Source organism: Crinia signifera, chromosome 3 (assembly GCF_055691185.1).
Source record: "Crinia signifera chromosome 3, ASM5569118v1, whole genome shotgun sequence".
NCBI classification, from domain to species: domain Eukaryota; kingdom Metazoa; phylum Chordata; class Amphibia; order Anura; family Myobatrachidae; genus Crinia; species Crinia signifera.
In genome coordinates, this window is record NC_139219.1 from 198,681,665 (window position 1) to 198,700,903 (window position 19,239).

The 19,239-nt window shown below is 45.3% G+C and overlaps 1 protein-coding gene across 2 annotated transcripts in view; it reads right to left on the bottom strand.

Moving 5' to 3' along the window:
* The window catches only part of OGFRL1 (opioid growth factor receptor like 1), a 96,993-nt gene extending 80,393 nt beyond the window's left edge, over positions 1-16,600 (bottom strand). Inside the window, exon 1 of one of the 2 annotated variants that reach the window (XM_083177249.1) lies at positions 15,833-16,600. In XM_083177249.1, the coding sequence (XP_083033375.1) occupies positions 15,833-16,072 (240 nt within the window). In that variant the 5' untranslated portion in view covers positions 16,073-16,600. The remainder of the gene's footprint in view (positions 1-15,832) is intronic. The other variant, XM_083177248.1, reaches the window with a different exon arrangement.
* Between the last annotated feature and the right edge of the window lie 2,639 nt (positions 16,601-19,239).

The following is a 19,239-nucleotide window of genomic DNA, read 5'->3' on the forward strand; positions in this document are numbered from 1 at the left end:
GAATTCATATCTAATTGTATCTCATCAGAACTGTCTTGTATTCTGATGGCACTGCCATACTATAATGTCCCTATTATCCCTATAGATTGTAAGCTTGTAAGCAGGGCAATGTCAGCACATTCAACTATGTAAAGAACAAAGTATTTAATAATAATATTTCATTCATTCAGATCTTGGATGTGTTATGTTAGTGTTCCCTTTATTTTTTTGAGCAGTGTATAATACTACATGAAAAGCCTGTGTTTGTCCCTCTGTAACTTACTCTGTAGGAGTCCTGACAGGCTCAGTGCTGCCTCTGAATTAAAAACCTCCCATGAAGAGGCTGTTGCTCTCCTCCATGGGCCTGAGAAGCATATGATGAGCTCCACCAAGCAGAGCTCAGCACAAGCCTCTCAGCCTCGGACCTCTTGTATAAAGTCTTATGGGACTTAGTCAACTCCCAGTAATGCACTGCACACTTGTACAATCAGTGTGCCTTGGCTCCCAATGCTCAGCACCATTAATCATTGTCACATTGGCAGATGGTTAGTGCTGCAGCACTACCCAACTCCCATGCACAAAACCTTTGGCTAAAAAAAATAAATAAATAAATGCCAACCGCACTGGACCGCTAGATAGAGGGGGCCCAGGGGTACTGACCCCCTTTGCCCACTCCCTTAATCCGGACCTGCCCTGTTGACCTTCTCGATGATGACTGGCTAGTGTATACTAGGCTTCACCTAAAATAGCCACTTTTGAAGGGGCAAATTAGATCCGCTCAAACTCCGGTGCCACCAGGTCTTACAGGGGACAAAGCCAGTTATCCCTAGAGAAAGTTGAAAAGGAGATCTAAATAAAGGAACCCTAAATGAGGTAAGGGAAACCAAAAGGAGCGGCCAGACTGCTGCAAAAACTAAATAATCAATCTAATCGCACAAGCAAATTAGTTGCAGAAACCAAGCTAAAGCGACCAGGTCGCATACAAGAAACTGACTGAAAGAAGATGCCCAGACAGAACTCACGGAACCCTGACAGGCTGACCGGAACAGACAGATGGAAGGAACTGGACGTGAGACCAGGAAACAGAGGAATGTGTGAGGCAGCTGGGGGGCTTGCTCGCTGCATCGCAATGCTGGCGGTGACAAGCCCCACACAGGACTGAGGTCCTGCAGCAGGGTCAGCTCTGCGCCTTAAGAGGCCAGGGACTGACCCTTTCCCTGACTCCCATGAAGCAGGACAGCTGCAGCGCCCCAAAATAATAAACTAAAATAAAACTGAAGAAAAATCTCTGGAGCATCCAGAAGCACTGCCTCTCCTGAGGCACATTTTTCTAAACTGACGAGTTTAGACAACATGAAAGTTTTAATGTGCATGTCTCTCCTGCGGAGGATCTCTATCCCCATAGTATTGAACCCAGTATCCCATTGGACGGTAGAGAAATAAGTAAGGAAATTAACTATGGAGAGGATGTGAATAAGTGAGCGGAAAGGTGGAAAATGCAGTTTAGCATTGAAAAATTAAAAGTACTTAATTATTGGAACAAAAATGAACATGATACTTATGGGCTAAATGGAATTATTATAGGGAATTCTGCAGTGGAGAAGGACTTAGGGGTCATCATAGATAATAAATTGGGTAATATGGCACACTGGTCACATGCAGCAGTAAAAGCAAACAGGACACTGACATGTATTACAAGTGATCGTGCCTCTTTACAACTCATTGATAGGACCATATCTGGAATATTGTGTTCAGTTCTTGGCGCCGCACCTAATAAAGGACATAAATAAAATGGACCAGGTACAGTAAACTAGTAAACGCACAAGAAAAACACCAATACGGTCCCCAGTGATGTATGAATTTCTTTTCCTCTTAAAAATTGTTATCCAAAAACAAAAAGAAATAAGATACAATAGTGTGATATTGTTTCAAATTAAACAAAGCAGTTTAATTATATTTGTGGAATTCTGTTGTCCCCGTACCTTTAGTTTTGCCTGCTTTAGGGTAGACGCCAAGAATATAGTATATGATGGAGCAGTAACGTCACCGATTGGACCACAGAATATCCGTTATTACTGTAAATGACTCCAGAAAAGAAAAAAGATACCATATGGTGTAAAACCATTTGGTTCTATATAGTGCAAGAAAAGAACAGCTTAATTTTAGGACCTGTACCTTTATAATTTGTCTCCTATACAGGTAGGCAAATAGGTATACCCGTTTACACTGCCCCTCACCCGGGTCCTCCCCGTGTTCCATCCTGGTCAGAACCAGGGTAGGATTCACAGGGAAATGGACCTGTGTTTTTTTCAGCTACCCACTTTACACCAACAATGATCCGGGTCCACGAGGTAAAAACCCGGTATTACCTCGATCTCACAATCTGCACACAGGAAAATAGGGTACGGGGCGCTGTGATAATACACAAGTACCTAAAACACTGCTACACCAAGCGAATGGTGTGTCCAAAATTGTACTTTTAAATATATTATACGGTTTATGATGTATGCACTTAACAGTACTGCGAATTTAGAGAATTATTTGACCTTGAGAACACAATTTCTACTGTAATAATTTTTAAGTAGTTAAATAACAGCAAATACATTTTTTTTACCCTACAATGCAATTATTTAGCCCAACAACAAATCCAAATGGTAAATCTAAATTAGTGAAATCTCTAAATCTTTTCAATTCTTATTTTAATTTCAGACGGTAGACTGTCACATAACGGAATCAGTATAAAGGTACCCATAGACGGTCCGTTCCCGGACCGTCCGTTTTGTACTATGCGATGCACGCTCCCGCGCATCACATAGTACGGTACAAAAAGTATGTGCTGCACATACTTTTTGTACTAGCTAAACATCGTATCGGATCGCATTGCTTGCACTAGGCATGCGATCCGATACGATGCATGCTAATTAAGACCCAAACGGATCCGTTTAACGGACCGTGTATGGGCCCCTTAAGAATAATAAATAATTTGTTCTTTTTTTGTGTCTTGATGTACCGTTTATATGGACTAATGGGATCCAGTGGTCCATAGTGTTTTAAATAAGATATAGGGCGTTTTATAATTAGATCTTTGCAGAAAAATCATGTGTCTCTTACAGCTGCTTTATTTAATAAGCACAAATCCTTCAGCATTAATCTCTTTTTTATGATTAGAAAAAGTGTAGGTCGCTAAGGACTTTAAACATGGCTATCTCATCTCTTCAAATAGTTTACTATTCATTGAGTAACAGTATATTTAAAGACTGACTGTGCAAATAACAAGAAAAAGAACCAATCACACTGCGCCTGTAATATTACAGGATGTATTTAGTGCAATTCAACATCCACTTCCCCATTTATAGAGCTGCCCCAAAAGGAAAATCTGCTGTAAAATACATTCAAATATCACTTTAAAATCATGCATTTATAAATTTCATTGGACATTGGCCATGTGTCACTTTTGTGTGTTGGAATGGTTCATTGCACTCTTGTAAATGTGAGGGGAAATTTTCTACAGGTCCACACTGCCACCAATGGTAAATAATGGTAAATAAGCCTCTTTTCTGACAGTTCCCTATTCAATCTGTTCTGATACCTGTATTGTAATAAATATTACACTGTACATAGGAGGTCATTCTGGTTGGCTCCATAAGCAGCGTTAGCTCACTGCTTAGCGAGCATTGTAACTACGCCCATGGGCATGAGAATGCCTGCCTCTTGCCACACAGCGAATGTACCCTCCGCAATGCAAATGGATGTTTTGCATTAACATCCATTCGCAGGCTAGGGTGCAGTCCCAACATCATTCGATGGTCATCACTGTTGACTTTGCGGTGTCCTGCTCTGATAACTGGGCGAGCAGCTGATGTCCAAGTTACGTCAGTCACCCGCCCATGGAAGTTAGCTACCCGCCCTTGCTCGCATGAGGACTCCCAGCGGTTTCCTGGGCGCACAGCGGTTTGCGTATGCAAATGCCCCCTGCCCACCCCCCCCCCTTTGTGAGCACCACAGAGACTATGCAAGTCCCTGAAGGTGCCCGCATAGAAGCCCAGCACATGCACATAGAAGCCCAGCACATGCATAAATGTTATATTATACATTTATTCCAAGAAGCCTCTAATGTGTGGAATGGTTTACAAAAAGAATCCCTTATGTCCTTAAGTGTTTACAAAATACTCATCCCAATTTGTTTTGAATATGTTTTATTCAATTAACTGATAAACTTTTAGTTTATTTAACAGGTGTTCATTCCCATTGAATCTGGTACCCATGGGGGTATATGGACCATATGTTGAGAAACTCAGCAGTACTGTAACCGCAAAAAGTTAAATTTATATAAAGTATTAGCCAGTGTATTCTATTACTTCACTGAAGAATTGCAATGCAAGTAAAAATTGTACAGTAGGTAAATCTGACAGTAAGGGGTTGTCTAGTACAACAAACAGTAGTGAATGTTGTTTTGTTTTCATTATTATTTTATTTTCTTACTGCCTTTTATGCTCTACATTTATGGTTCAGATAAATGTTTTATAGCTGCTATTACTATGAATTTTATTTCTGGCCATTGTAGAGAACTAGAATAAGCAAAACTAAATAGATATGCATAAGGGGTAAACATAGGAGTTTTATTGAAGGTGGGATGTTCCCCAATGCAGGAAAGAAAAACAGTTTGTATCCCTATTGCACACTGAATGAGAAATATACATATAATAATCAGACAATACCTGCAGATATAGGGTTAAGCCCCCAGGCCGTACGTCAAGGCGTCTCTGTCACTGGGGGTCCCTAACACTGGGTATGGGTCTGGGGTGTGGGCCCCCAACATGCCGACACAGTATTGTCTGATTATTATATATGTATATTTCTCATTCAGTGTGCAATAGGGATACAAACTGTTTTTCTTTCCTAACCAGATTTACCCCTCCCTGTTGGCACCTGAATGACAGACCTCTGATTGAGCAGCTTACCAATAAAAATGTTGTTCCCCAATGCAACCAATCAGATGGTATCTATTATCTTCCAGAAGGTGCTAAATAAATAGGAGTAGAATTTGATTAGTTGCTATGGGTAACATGCTATCTTCAATAGAACTCCCATCATAGTATGTACCCCTTAGTATTAGTCTTATACCACATCTCTCCATGAAATGTGTATCTCTCATGCCACAATAGGTGGATATACAGCACATTCTCCTCTGTCTCACATGTTGCACAAGTGGCACCCAATGACAAAATGATACACACTATAGGAATTAGGTAAGCTGCAGAGCTAAGGTAAACACTTACATGGAAATAAACCTTTAGTCTAAAGTAAATTTATCCCCATCTTGTTTTATCCTAACATTAATCTATTGATATTTCCCAAAAGGAAATTAAAGCAGATTCATTTTATTACATATATGGATTTTACATTTACTCTATTGTCAACTAATGTTATCTAAAAAAAGAAAAACTGCAGTGTACTAAACATTCCAAAACAAATCAGCATTATTTTGTGCAGATAAATACTGGTTGCATTTTCCATGTAGCAGTCAACTTGTTACCAATAAAATTGGTAGACATCTAAACTAATGGTGCCCGTCAGAGCAATTCAATTATTACTCCATACGGACGCCCATTAGCAAAAGTAGACCCATTTTTTCTCACAGTCCCTTGAGTCTGTGGTTTGGGCCAGAGCCAGATTTAGTGGGATATTCAAACACCGTCGAGCATCTCCCGTCGAGGAGATGCCCGCTGGGCCCTATTCAATGCTGTCTTCCCCAACATCATTGAGCGGGGTATCTCGGCAGAACGAGCCCGACATCACAAGCTGTTGGGCTCGTTCTGCAGCTCGCCTCTTCCCAGCTGCAACACGTGGCCACACCCCCTTCTTGCTCCCCGGTAGGTGGGACATTGAATCCCGCCTGCATGTTCTCGGTCGAGCTGACCGAGAATGGGACTGGGTCACGGTGGTCGAGCAAGATCAACTGCCGTGACCCTCACATTGAATAATTGAATACCCCCCTTAGACCTCATACAGCTCTAGGCAAGATATTCCATAGAACTGTAACTCAACCCTAACCTTAAACCGAACCTAACCATATCCTCTAACACTAATACCCTAAAACATACTGCTAAACTAATGCTAATGCAAATCCCTAATACAAATCCCTAAACTAACACCAATTCCCTAGTGCCGATACCTAAACCTTAAACTAACCCTAACCTAAACCGCAACATCAACCAGAGCAAGCCCTAAACATAATCAAACTAGACAAATGCCTAGGGGCATGCATGCCAAGCCTAGGGCAGGCTTAGCTTGATAGGGGCAGTGGCAGTTTTCTGAGGCACCTGACCTATGCCTCCTTTCCCAGGCCACCTAGAGCCTGCTGCATGGTAGGTTGTTTTTTTATATAAAAAGGGGCGTGGTCACAGGGGGCGCTGTATGCACTGTGCACATAATATTGTAAGGGATCTGATGCATTCAGCACAGGGTTTATTTACACTATTACCATCTGGCAAGCATTTTAGATGTTTTAAAAACAGGACTAGCAGATTGAGGAATAGTTTTTTTCCTTCAGCTGTTTTAGCATTAAATACTGGTCAGTGATTACTGTAACAGATTTTATGTACTGTAATAGTTTTTATGTATTGTGATTAATGGCCAGATGTATTAAGCTTCAAAAGTGATAACATGAAGAGTGATAAACAACCAGCCAATCAGCTCCTACCTTCCATGTCACAGGCTGGGTTTGAAAAATAAAAAAAAATAAAAGGTAGGAGCTGATTGGTTGGCTGTTTATCACTCTCCATTTTATCACTTTTTGAAGCTTGATACATCCGGCCCAATGTGTTTGTTGATGTATACTAGATTATGGACAGATGTTAAAACTTAATTTTGTTGTCCTGTCATTGGGCAATGACAAAAAATTAATCTGGATCTGATTAGGCCATGTCCCCAACTTTGCCTGGGACAAGGTGGTTTGTTTGGTCCCTGTCTGCTCCCTATATATCTGGCTGGCTTCTGTAGTCACTCACCCAAATGTGTGTGTGTTTGTGTGTGGTGACTGGAGGGGACAGGCTTTACACAGGACAGTAGAGAGCCTGGCTGGGCCCAGGTACTTTTCAGGGGGCATGGTCTAATCATGGGGATGTGGCCATGTACTCTTAGAATAAAATACAGAACAAAATAGTACTTTAAGCAACTACCTGGCTACACTGCAGCCCAGTACACAGCAATATATGTTGGGTTGAGAAGAGATGCTGTAGCTGCTACTGCCATGTAACGAGGGGCACACAGAGCCCTCCCATCAGACCTGGGCCCGTATAATTAGTACTCCCTCCACCCTTCTCTCTCGGTACCACTGGTTGTGTGTGTGTGTGTGTGTGGTGACAAGAGGAGACAAGCTGCTTGTCTAGTGACGGATGGGGACAGTGTGTGTGTGTGTGTGTGTGTGTGTGTGTGTGTGTGTGTGTGTGTGTTTGGTGACTGAACATCTGCCCCCTGCAGTGCACATGGTTTTGTCCATTAGAGAGAGAATTTGCTTTTGACCCAGGCCCTTAGTGCATTTTGCCAAAAATCTTCTCATGGGCATCAAATTGTTTAGAGCCAGCTCTGAGAACAACACTAATACCCTAACCCAAATCTGTAACCTAACCCTATTACTCCACAAAGATGTAATCAAATTCTGCCATAGGGGGTACATTTATTACCATTTATATATAGCATACATATTCCGCAGCGCATTACATAGAGAATATTTGAACATTCACATCAGTCCCTGCCCCAGTGGAGCTTACAATCTATATTCCCTACCACATGAATGTTGGATATACAGCATGCCCTGGTGGAATAAGACTGTGTAACAGCCACGATTGGGATAAATGAGTAAAGAGAGAAGAACTAGTGAGACGTTCATAGTGAAGTGCCACAATGGAGAGACAGGAACGTGTGAGCTTTGTAAGTACAAGGTAAAGATGCAGAGAGTTAAATTGATATCGCAGAACATGTGTTAACTGCAAGATAAGGACATTGACGTTGCTGACTAAATAATCCAGGTGAGAACCAGATGCTTAGAGCGTGGGCGCACACTAGATTACATTATTATGAAATCAGAACACCTTAAATACCTACACAGTAGTTGTAATTAAACTTGATGTAAAAAGTGTGTCTCAATCTTACAGAATGTATGCAGGTCAATGTAACTCTTATGTAATGATGAGGGACATAATCATTATTGGAAGCTAATTGTCCCTGATAAATATGTATTCAACTCACCACGTATATAGCAGTGGATACTTAACTACTGGAGGACTTGAGCGTTGGTCTGGAGTGGGGACAGCTTTTGCGAAAATCAGCTATCTGTGAGATTCCTAACACTGCTACTTCGGTTGCAGAGAACTACCACTGCTTGTGCACTGCCGCAGGGAACACAGCCTTAGGGGGGTATTCAATGTCAGGGGTACAGCCGTGCCCCTGTCCCGTTCTCGCTTCGCTCGACTGGAGCTTGGCGGTCAGGATTCAATGTCCCGGCCACCGGGTGGCGAGAAAGGGGTGTGGCTCGCCTATTTCCGTCTTTTCTCGGCAGAACGAGCCCAACAGCTTGTGATGTCGGGCTCGTTCTGTGGAGAACCCCTGTTCAATGCTGTTGGGGAAGACTGCATTGAATAGGGCCCCGCAGCCATCTCCCCCGTCGGGAGATGGCTGCGGGAGCACGACAAGGAATGAATACCCCCTTAGAGTCAACAGAATACCTACCAAACTGTAGCTCCAGCTGGTAGGCCTACAGCTGAGGCGGACCTGTCTTCCTTATATTGATTACCATGCAATTGAGTGGTACATAAAACCATTAAGGCCCATACACACTACATGACTTTGAGCTGAAAGCCGCTCAATATAGCAACTTTGAACGTCTTTCAGCTCAAAGCCGTCCAGTGTGTATGGCCTGGCGATCAGCGGTGAACACTGATGTGCCCTCCCACATCATCGCCGGGAAAGCCGCTCAATCTGCTGGTATTAACAGCAGATGAGCGGCTTTGAGGACGGCTTTGCATAGCACTGCGCTAAAAGATGGCGATTGCTATACGGTGACACAAGGCAAAAATCACTAAGAAATAAAATCGCCATCCGAGCATTGAATACACTCATGGCAAGTCACGGCGAATCACATTGAAAAACCCATTAAAAACAACGGCGAATTGCGGAGAGTAAAAGATGTCCATCATTCATAGTTCGACATTAGTGAATTGTGAGCATTGAATATGGCAAATGACTTTTCCAGTGAAAAAATTTGCCAGGGAGCATGAAAATAGGACACATTCGCCGTGAAAAGCAGCGAATCAGCGGCATTGAATACTGCCCTGAGAGTTATATAGCGGCATTAGCAAGGTCCCCCAGCAGCATAGAGTATATCAGGAGATGCATAATATGCTGCGCTTTAACATAAATTAACAAAACAACTGATGTTATTTATACTGTGTGCTTAATATATAACATTTATTTTAAATGTGTTTTAAACAAAATCCTAAATCTTAAAATCCGTACTCCAGCTAGCAGCTTGCCTAGGGCCCTGCGGGTCCTTAACCCAACTCTGCCAGGAATTATTAGTCACAATTCTGTGACTAATAAACCACAATTGGTTGTGGTTTATTAGGGCCACAGTGTCTAGGTCGACTCTTGTCGACCTTTCCCTATGTTAACAATTTCCTTGTTGACCTTTTTTTCAATGACGACTTACTGCATGTCAGCCTTTTTCATGTGTCAGCCTTTTGCCTGTCGACCAGTATTGGTCAACAGGCAAAAGGCTGACACATGAAAAAGGCTGACATGCAGTAAGTCGTCATTGAAAAAAGGTCAACAAGGAAATTGTTAACATAGGGAAAGGTCGACAAAAGTGTGACACATATGTCAAAATAGACCCCCAATAAGTGTAACACGTCCCCTTGCATGGCTTGCTTCGCTCGCCAAGCTTTGGTCTCGGTGCCTCACTACACTATTATATTTTCCCTAAAAGCCGACATGGATGGAGAAGGAGAAGGAAGAACAAGTCGGTTTAAAAAGAAAAATTATGAAAAACTCATGTCAGTGTAAAAGGGGTAGATGAAACGAGGGGTGGGGGGCAATGTAAATGGGTATGCTAGGTCATCTGACCCAGTTCTCAGCAGCTTACCTTGATGCTGGGCTTGCCCCCAATGCGGCTGTCCCAGGCCGCACCACAGCGATCCCGGTGTTTGGAGAGGATGGCATCTCCAAGCGCCGGCCCAGTGTAAACTAAGAAAATGCCGGATCTGACCTGGCTTGGAACTGTGTACCAAATACCGGGTCGGATCCAGAATTTGGGTGTAAAAGAGGTATCATTTATAGAGCCATTTTCTACTACTTAAAATCTTTAGCATCTTTAAGGTCCCAAACATTGGCTGTAATCCCTATATTTAGAATGAAACACCAGTTTCACTTCATCACCAAGTAATCTTCAAACACCCAAAAGTGACACGTAATAAATTCAAAGACATAAACATAAACCGTGCAGTGTTCTAAGAGAATAAAGGGTCTATTTAGTACACTTAAAAATGCTTTTAGTCAGCATTTTAACTATACAAAACATAGAAAATATATCATTTTGCCACTGTGTGCGAAATGTAATAGGGTGCGATTTTTAGACATGTGCGATTTTTGGTCAAAAACGGCCGAAATCGCACATTTTCCGAAAATCGCACATTTAATAGGTTGAAAATCGCTGTAAAAATCACACTTTTTACCGCGAAATCGCACTTTTGAAAGTGGCAATTTTTAGTCACATTTCAAATCGCATCCAGATGTTTTCCCATTATAAAGTATGCAACTCACAAATGTAATAGGGTGCGATTTTTGGTAAAGGTTACCAAAAATCGCAAAAAAAATAGACCAGGTTCTGCCAGGTGAATTTGACAGAACCATGCACAGATCATTGAGATCTGTGCATGGTCCTGTTAATAAAAATGTGTAAAAGTGTTTTTATAAAAAAAAAAACGGCGTGGGGTCCCCCCTCCTAAGCATAACCAGCCCCGGGCTCATTGAGCCGGACCTGGTTCCAAAAATACGGGGGGACAAAAAGCATAGGGGTCCCCCGTATTTCTGAAACCAGCCCCGGACTCTTGGACCGGTCCTGGTTCCAAAAATACAGGGGACAAAAAATCTGGGGGTCCCCCGTATTTTGAAACCAGCACCGGGCTCCAACAGCCCGCGGTGTCATGCCACAGCCGGGGGACACTTTTTATACAAGGTCCCCCGGCCAAAACATGAGCACCGTGGCTGGTCAGCCTTGGACGGGGTACCTGGAGGAGTGGGGACCCCCCCAATAAAGGGGTCCCCCCCCCCCAGGCTTCACCCGTCCAGGGCTGAAGCCCGGGGCTGTCACCGGCGTCCGTGGCCAGTGGACGCCGGCCTGATAGGGTTAAATCGATCATACGTTACATTGCTTTATACCGGAGAACTACAAGTGCCAGCAGTCCTCCCCCGCATGCTGGGACTTGGAGAACCACAAGTCCCAGCATGCGGGGCATTAATGGGCCCGCTGGAACTTGTAGTCCACCTGTAAAAAGAATGTTTATCACACACACACACACCTCACTTTTACACCAGCGTTACTTACCATTCCTGGATCCAGCGCTGGTCTGGCTGCATCACAGCCGGCTCCCCCCGCACTGACAGGCAGCGGGGAGAACCGGCTTTCTCCGTTGCCTCTAACAGCTTCTGTAGCGCTGTTCCAGTGCTAGAGGCTGAGAGCGCGATTGGCCGATACGTCTCCATGGAGACGCATAGCTCAGTCCTGATTGGCTGAGCTATGCGTCTCCATGGAGACGCATAGCTCAGCCAATCGCGCTCTCAGCCTCTGTAGCACTGAGTCCCCCAGACCGGGACTTAGCCCCGCCTACCAGCCAATGGTGGTCCAGCATGGGGGTTTTCCCGGACCATCATTGGCTGGTAGGCGGGGCTAAGTCCCGGTCTGGGGGCGGAGCCCCAGATGTAAACAGAACACCGGAGGACGGTGCTCGTGGGAAAAATGCTGCAGGGCTCCCGGGGAAGCGCTGAAGACGTCTGTGGTGAGTATGATTTCTCTCCACAGCCTCCCCTCTGGATTCTACTGGACAAGGGGACCGAAGCTTCGTGTCAACATAGGTGAGTATTGGATGAATTGGCTTGGTGTGTATTAAAGTTGTACTGTCTGTGTGGGTGTGTGTTTTTATTTAACTATTTGTAGTACTGTGGGACTACTAGTCCCAGCGGGCCCTTTATTGCCCCACATGCTGGGACTTGTGGTTCTCCAAGTCCCTGCATGTGGTGCAGGCTTGCTTTCACAGCAATACACAATAGGATTTTATCTATTTTTTTACACCATTAATCAGCTTGATGCCCACAGCCCAGGGGCATCGAGGACAGCCCCGGGCTTCAGCATGGGCAGGTAAGTTCTGGAGGGGGGGGACCCCTTCTTTGGGGGGGTCCCCACTCCTCCAGGGCCCCTGCTGACCGGTCAGAGGGCTGAATGCTTTGGCCGGGGGGACTTGTATAAAATGTCTCCCCCGGCTGTGGCATTACCCTGCTGGCTGGTTGGGCCCGGTGCTGGTTCTTGAAATACGGGGGACCCCCAGTCATTTTGTCCCCCGTATTTAGGGAACCAGGACCGGCCCTTGAGCCTGGTGCTGGTTTTATAAAATCCAGGGAGCCCCAACTTGATTGTTCCTTTGATTTTATGAAACCAGGACCGGCTCTTTGAGCCCGGGGCTGGTTATGCTCAGGAGGGGGGACCCCACGCCGTTTTTTATTTTATTTTATTTTTTTACCCAAAATCGCATATATGAAAATGCGCACATTTTCATGACTGAAAATCGCCCGAAATCGCGGCAAATCGCATTTTTTGCCGCTAATTCGCATCTTATTACATATGCGAATTCGCGGCAAAAACCGCGATTTTTAAAAGGTGCGATTTCTGGCGAGTTTGGAACTCGTCCAAAAATCGCAACCTATTACATTTCGCCCTGTATGTCTATTATGGAGGAAAGTTTAGTAACATCATTGATTTCTCTGTCTTATTTGTACAGACTCTCACAGCCCCCCATAGATTTAATTTGGTGCTTTACACACACACACACACACACACACACACACACTATATATACAGTATAGCGGAAAGTAGTGATGTCTTTCAAAACCATAATGACGCCATCTCTGGGTGCCATTATGTCTCCTGGCAATGGAGAAAAGCAAAGTAGAAAGATATCCTAGACGTAGCTCATGTGTGTGTGTGTGTGCCCCTAACAGATACATGTGGTAGGCTATGTAAGGGCACTCACTTTCTATGGCTGTCATTAGGTTGACAGTGTAGAGGCCATCAGTCAAAAGGTGCCCAAAGCATGCCAAGCACAGTGAGCCATGTGAGGGTTCGTTGTACACATATATGGTGTCCATGTCAACCTATGTCGACATAGGCACCAAATAACTGTGTAAAACATATGAAGACATTTTCCATGTCGGCCTTTTGCATATGTCAACCTTTTGACCATGTAGACCTAATGCATACCTCCCAACTTTTGACTTTAAGAAATAGGGACACTCGCGTGGGTCCGAAAAGGGGGCGGGGCGTATGCAAATGAGGGTGCGGCTTATGCTAATTAGCCGCGACCTCATTTTCATACGAGAATAGACGCTGTGCGCATGCGCACAGCGTCTATTCTACTAGATTGGGGGGTCTCCCAACTGCCACCCCCCGCAGCGGGACAATGCCTGCCGCGGGTGGGACAGCGGGACAGGACCCGAAAATCGGGACTGTCCCTCTAAAATCGTGACAGTTGGGAGGTATGCTAATGCATGTTGACTTTTTGTTTGTCGACCAATAGTGGTTGACCTATCGACTGTCGACCTTAATTGTGTCAACCCTATGACCTATAAACCACCCCACATAGAGAAGCACTGCATTTTGCTACTACTTGCGTGTCAGTTCTAGGATAACTTTGCATTGAGGTCAGTAGAGGTCAACAAAACATAGAGACAGAGGTACTAAACCATGAAACCAGCAAACCCACAAACCAGCTCCTGACATTTTTAAAATACAGCCTGTAACATGGCAATTAAGAGCTGATTTGCTGGTACTTGATCACTCTCCACTTTATCTCTTTACTCTGCCCACAGACATTCAAGTCAATGACTAATAAACTCAATGTTATGCTGCTGCATATGTCCAGCACATTGTCAGTTTACACCAACACTGATTAAAATACAAGGTGTGTCTATTAAATTCCAGGACTGTACATGTAGTCAATGAATGAAAATGTGTAGGAACGCGTCATCATGCGGATGTGATAGCGTAACCAATGAGGCGCGAAGGTGGAACAAATGCGCAGTGATTGCGTCAGCATTTCCAGTTTGGAGAAGGAAAACGCAGGTGGTTCATTGGAGCGCGTGTCACGGTCGGTGATGGAGCAAAGAGTGAATATCAAGCTTTGTTTCAAAATTGGAAAACCGCAGAGTGCATCGGTTAGTTACATGAGTACACCGTGTGCGACCAAATATGGATAAAGGCAGCTGGCTCCTACTGCACGACAACGCGAGGCCCCACTGTGCCATGTGAAGCGCTTTTTGGCAAAACATGACATCGTAGAGGTTAATCATCCTCCGTATTCTCCTGATTTGTCACCTCCTGACTTTTACTTGTTCCCAAATCTTAAGACTGCTCTGAAAGGGCATCGATTTCAGGAAGTAGAGGACATAAAGAAAAACGTAACCGCTCAACTTCGAAGCATATCTTCAGAGGACTACGAAGCGTGTTTCCAGAATTTGTACCACCGTGCACAAACGTGTGTGAGTGCCGGAGGTGATTATTTAGAGGACTATTAAACCTAGGTTTGTTTTTTATTATTCATTCTGTTGTATTAGCCCCAGTCCTGGAATTTAATAGACACACCTTGCAGTTGGTTATATTAGAAATATAACTTAAGCTGGGTACACATCTATACAATCATCGGCCCGTTCTTCCGTTCTGGGACGGACAGCCGTCCAGATTGTATAGGTGTGTACGCTGTCCCGACTCCCTCTGTACGATCGATAAACGGACAAAAACGGTCTTGTCTGTCCATACTCGGTCGGTCATAGGTTCAGTGATATTTAATATTCATCAGACTGGACAGGCCCATATATAAAACATTGGAAAACACTGTTCTACTAAACCTTTAATCAGTAATTACTGTATGTCCTGCTTAGGATTTACAGAGACCTAACTACTGGATTATTTTAACACTGAAAACCCTACAGAGCTGTGTGTTACTGTACAAACTTCCAAAACACAAAATCAATCATCGACTATATAGTTATAGTACAATGGCAGGTGACATGCATAGCTGTGCACCTTGTACTACTGTAAGTGGCTGGATACACTGCACTGTGTGCTTGGAAAGTGGAACACAATGTTAGAAGCTATAACAATCACTGGCTGACACGTTTCTGTAGCCAACATAACTAGGGGCAGCAGGAGATGTGCGATATAAGAATATGTGCTCCAGATAAATCCAAGACACAAGGGAAAAGGTTACAACTAACAATATGTCACACTATGTTGCTAAATTACAGGATAGCAGCGACGTACAGTATAGTGTGTTACAATGTATTACCTAGCTGTATCCTATAGGAATGCCTAGGTAGCATTGCATCCCTGCTATGCGACCATACAACAACCCACACAGGATGGCACTGGTTCTGTACTGTGTACCCACTGGGCGCCAGAGACAGCAGGATAGAGGAGGATTAGCGTCATGCACGGTACACAATGTCACACACATACACACTGACAGCAGGCAGGCTGGGAGCAGGTCTGGGGAGTATGCACATGGTGGTAACAGCCGGGCTGTAGTACCTGGTGTGTGTCGTCTGCTGCTGCTGTCCCCTCTAATCCTATGTCCTCCGTCCCGCTCTCCTCCCCGCAGCCCCGCTGCTGCTCCGGTTCATCCCCCGGCTCTCTCTCGTCCTTCTCTGCCTCCTCTTCCTCTTCGTCCCCCAGCTGCTCCTCTCCCCCGGAATCGGTCTCCCAAGTGGAGTCGCAGTCTTCCACAGTGGTGGGCTCTTTGAAGCTGACCCCGGTCAAGAGATTCCCCATCTGCACGGCCGCGGTGGGAGTGCTGCTGCGGCTCAGGACTGGTGCAGAGCCCCGGAGCTCTCCTGCTAGCGCTGCAGCTGCCTGTGCCCGGGGACAGGGGGGACGCTCATGTCACACACACTGCGGCTGCAGCTGAGCCCCAGGCCGCGCTCCGGCGGCCTCCTGAGTCCTGAGTACTGCTCCTGACTGAGTGAGTGCTGCTCCTGGTACTGCTCAGATAGTGGGGACTGGAGAGAGGTGATCCCCTCCTATATTAATCACACACTGATGAGAGGAGGAGCAGTAAGCCCTGGCTGGGGATTTACTCCTCACATGCTCCCTGTTACAGACCAGTCATTTCTCTTCTTAAACAGTCAAATGGAAATAATGTGAGATTTCCCCAGTGTTTGCAGTTCAGTCTTCATTTTAATGACACCCTACGGCGTGCAGCGCCAGCTGCCTGCAAGCTACTGGGCCGGTGGGGCTGGGGAGTGGGACAATGACCTCCCGTGCAGCGCCAACAGAGGAGCAGCAGTCCAATGCCAGGCACCTCAGCAGCCCACACCACACAGCGCGGCTCTATCTACTGTGCTCAATATTATTCAGATATCAGATATTTTCCTAGGCATCTATAAGGCCCGGAAAAGCTATGGGAAGTCAGTTTACTTTTGACTTCCTCTTTTATGGCACATGTGCAACAGCAGTATACTGCCAAGCACAGCACAATGTGTTTAAGGACATAGTTGCCTACCCTCCTGCATTCTGCAGGAGACTCCCTGAAATAGCAGCAATCTCCCTCTCTCCCTCATTACTCTAGGAATCTCCCTCATTTCACATTGCCAACATTACACTGTTACATTTTTTGTGGAAAAAAAGGAATGAGAGATAGATACATTTACATCATCAGCGCCATTTCCCAGCACTTTACCAAGTATAATAGCTCTTTCTAACTGCTTTGGGGCTCATCTACATTTGGATATGTCATTTTAAAAGATTCCTCACAGATGTAGCAGTACACACCCACGCTTCTAGGTGCCACTTTCACAAACTCTTTTCACAATGTCTCCATATATGGAACTAGACACGCCCTTTGGGTGGAGCATGACATGCTCCCTCAATGGCCATGCCATATCCTGTGGACAGAGCTTGATTGGAGCCAATTTCCTCCACCAACAGGACAGTGACTCAAAGCACACCTCCAGATTATGCAATAACTATTTAGGAAAGAAGGCAGCTGGTATTCTGTCTGTAATGGAGTGGCCAGCGCAGTCACCAGATCTCAAACCAATTAAGCAGTTGTGAGAGCAGCTTGACCTTATGGTACGCAAGAAGTGCCCATAAAGCCAAGGCAACTTGTGGGATGTGCTTCAGGAAGGTAAAGGTGCCCATACACTAGTAAGATTTATCTTGGTTGGAACAAAAACATTGTTGTGGATGAGTGACAGTTTGTCAGTTTACCAGCATTTCCAAGCAAATGGTCAACTGTCATTTGCTCTCATCCATAACCATGTTTTTGTTCCATCCAGACAGATCTGCAGATAAATCTGCGTGTGTATGGCCACCTTTACATTTCTTCAGATTACTTCAACAAATTAACAGCTAGAATGCCAAAGGTCTGCACTGCTGTAATTGCTGCAAAAGTTTGAAAGTACATGTGGCCGGAGAGCCCGGCACACAGGGTTAATGGCGGCTACAGCACTGAAGGGGTTAACTCTCCGTGCTTTGCAGTTATCCAGGACAAGGGCACTTGACATGTTTTAAACTGTATGAGTAGCACTGAGCTAGGACTGCATCATATATTGTGTATATTGTATTGAATATTGAGGAATGCATTCTGGACTTACAATGCACTTTGTACATTTCTGGGGGGAAGGAATTTAGCAAATCTTGGTGACAAGGAAATTTATGTACTATATGTGATGGGTCACTGAACCCAGGCCATCCTGTGTGCCAGGTGTTGGTAATGCAGACATTTGTGTTTCTTTATGTAAACATGTCCAGGAGATAAATATCTCCCCTGTTCCTGGAATTTATATATGCTAAGGAAATTGGACTTATCCTTTGTAGTATGTAATCTTGGTTCTTTATGCACTAGAAGTAACATGTCAGATTGAGATGCAAATTGTAAATGTATGGGGGAGGATCTGACAATGCAGTGTGTTTTCTGTCCTTATAAGCAGGGCCTGTGAGCCCAAGTTGTTGTACTTCTGCCTGTATCTGAATGCTGTAACATCACTTGTATGCTGTACCTCCTAGGGACCTAGGAGAGGGCTCTTTTCAGAGCTTCTACTTGAGCAAATAAACCATCTTTTGCCCAAGAAGTCTGCTTCATCTGCGACCAACAGAATTATTGCAATAATTCCGTTCTTCGGCTGTTCTGGGTATAGCATCCAGCGTCTCCGAGTCTCCGCTCTGCCAGCTACCAAAGCAGAGGTCTGGTCCGTGACCAGTGGGGGACCAGTCGACACCAGCAGCGTGTCGACACAGGTAGTACTCAGGTGCCAGAGATTGGGCCTGAGGAGGTATCCGTGGTTCCAGACGCCACGTAGGAGGAGTCTGGTGGTGGCAGCGATAACCCCGCCCACTGCGTAGTGGGTGGAGTCGGTAACAGGCGGTTACTGACGGTAACAGGGAATCCCCTATTGGCCAGGTCCCGTGAGACCAGGAACCGCTATCTGTGGACCCGAAGGGCGTAGCCAGAGCTAAGGGCAGGCGTCCGGTCACAGAAATTGGTGGCAGCGGTGGGATAACCCAGGCGGCTCTTCAGTCACCCGATTGGAGAAGCCGCGTTACTCAGGGAAGAGTAACGGCAGCCAGGAGAACGCGCAAGATGGCGGACTTCAATGGAATGTCGAAGGATGACCTCGAGATCGTGTGTCGGAGGAAGGGTGTGGATATCCCTTCCAAAGCAACTGTAAACGAAATGAGGGCGGCGCTCAAGCGCTTGGAGGAGTCGAGTCGGGAGGAGGTGCAGCACGCTGATGGTGACCGTGTCCAGGAGGACAGCCACACAGAGGACCGTCATCTGGACCCGGTGAGACTCACAAGCCCCGCCCCCTCTAGCAGCAGCCATGTTTCCCAACATTCCCTAGCAGGGCCAGGATCCCCGCGTCCCAGGGTGGATGGCGCGGATAGCCTAGCGGATCGGCTAGCGGAATTAGGGGAGAGGGCAACGGAACAAGAACGCA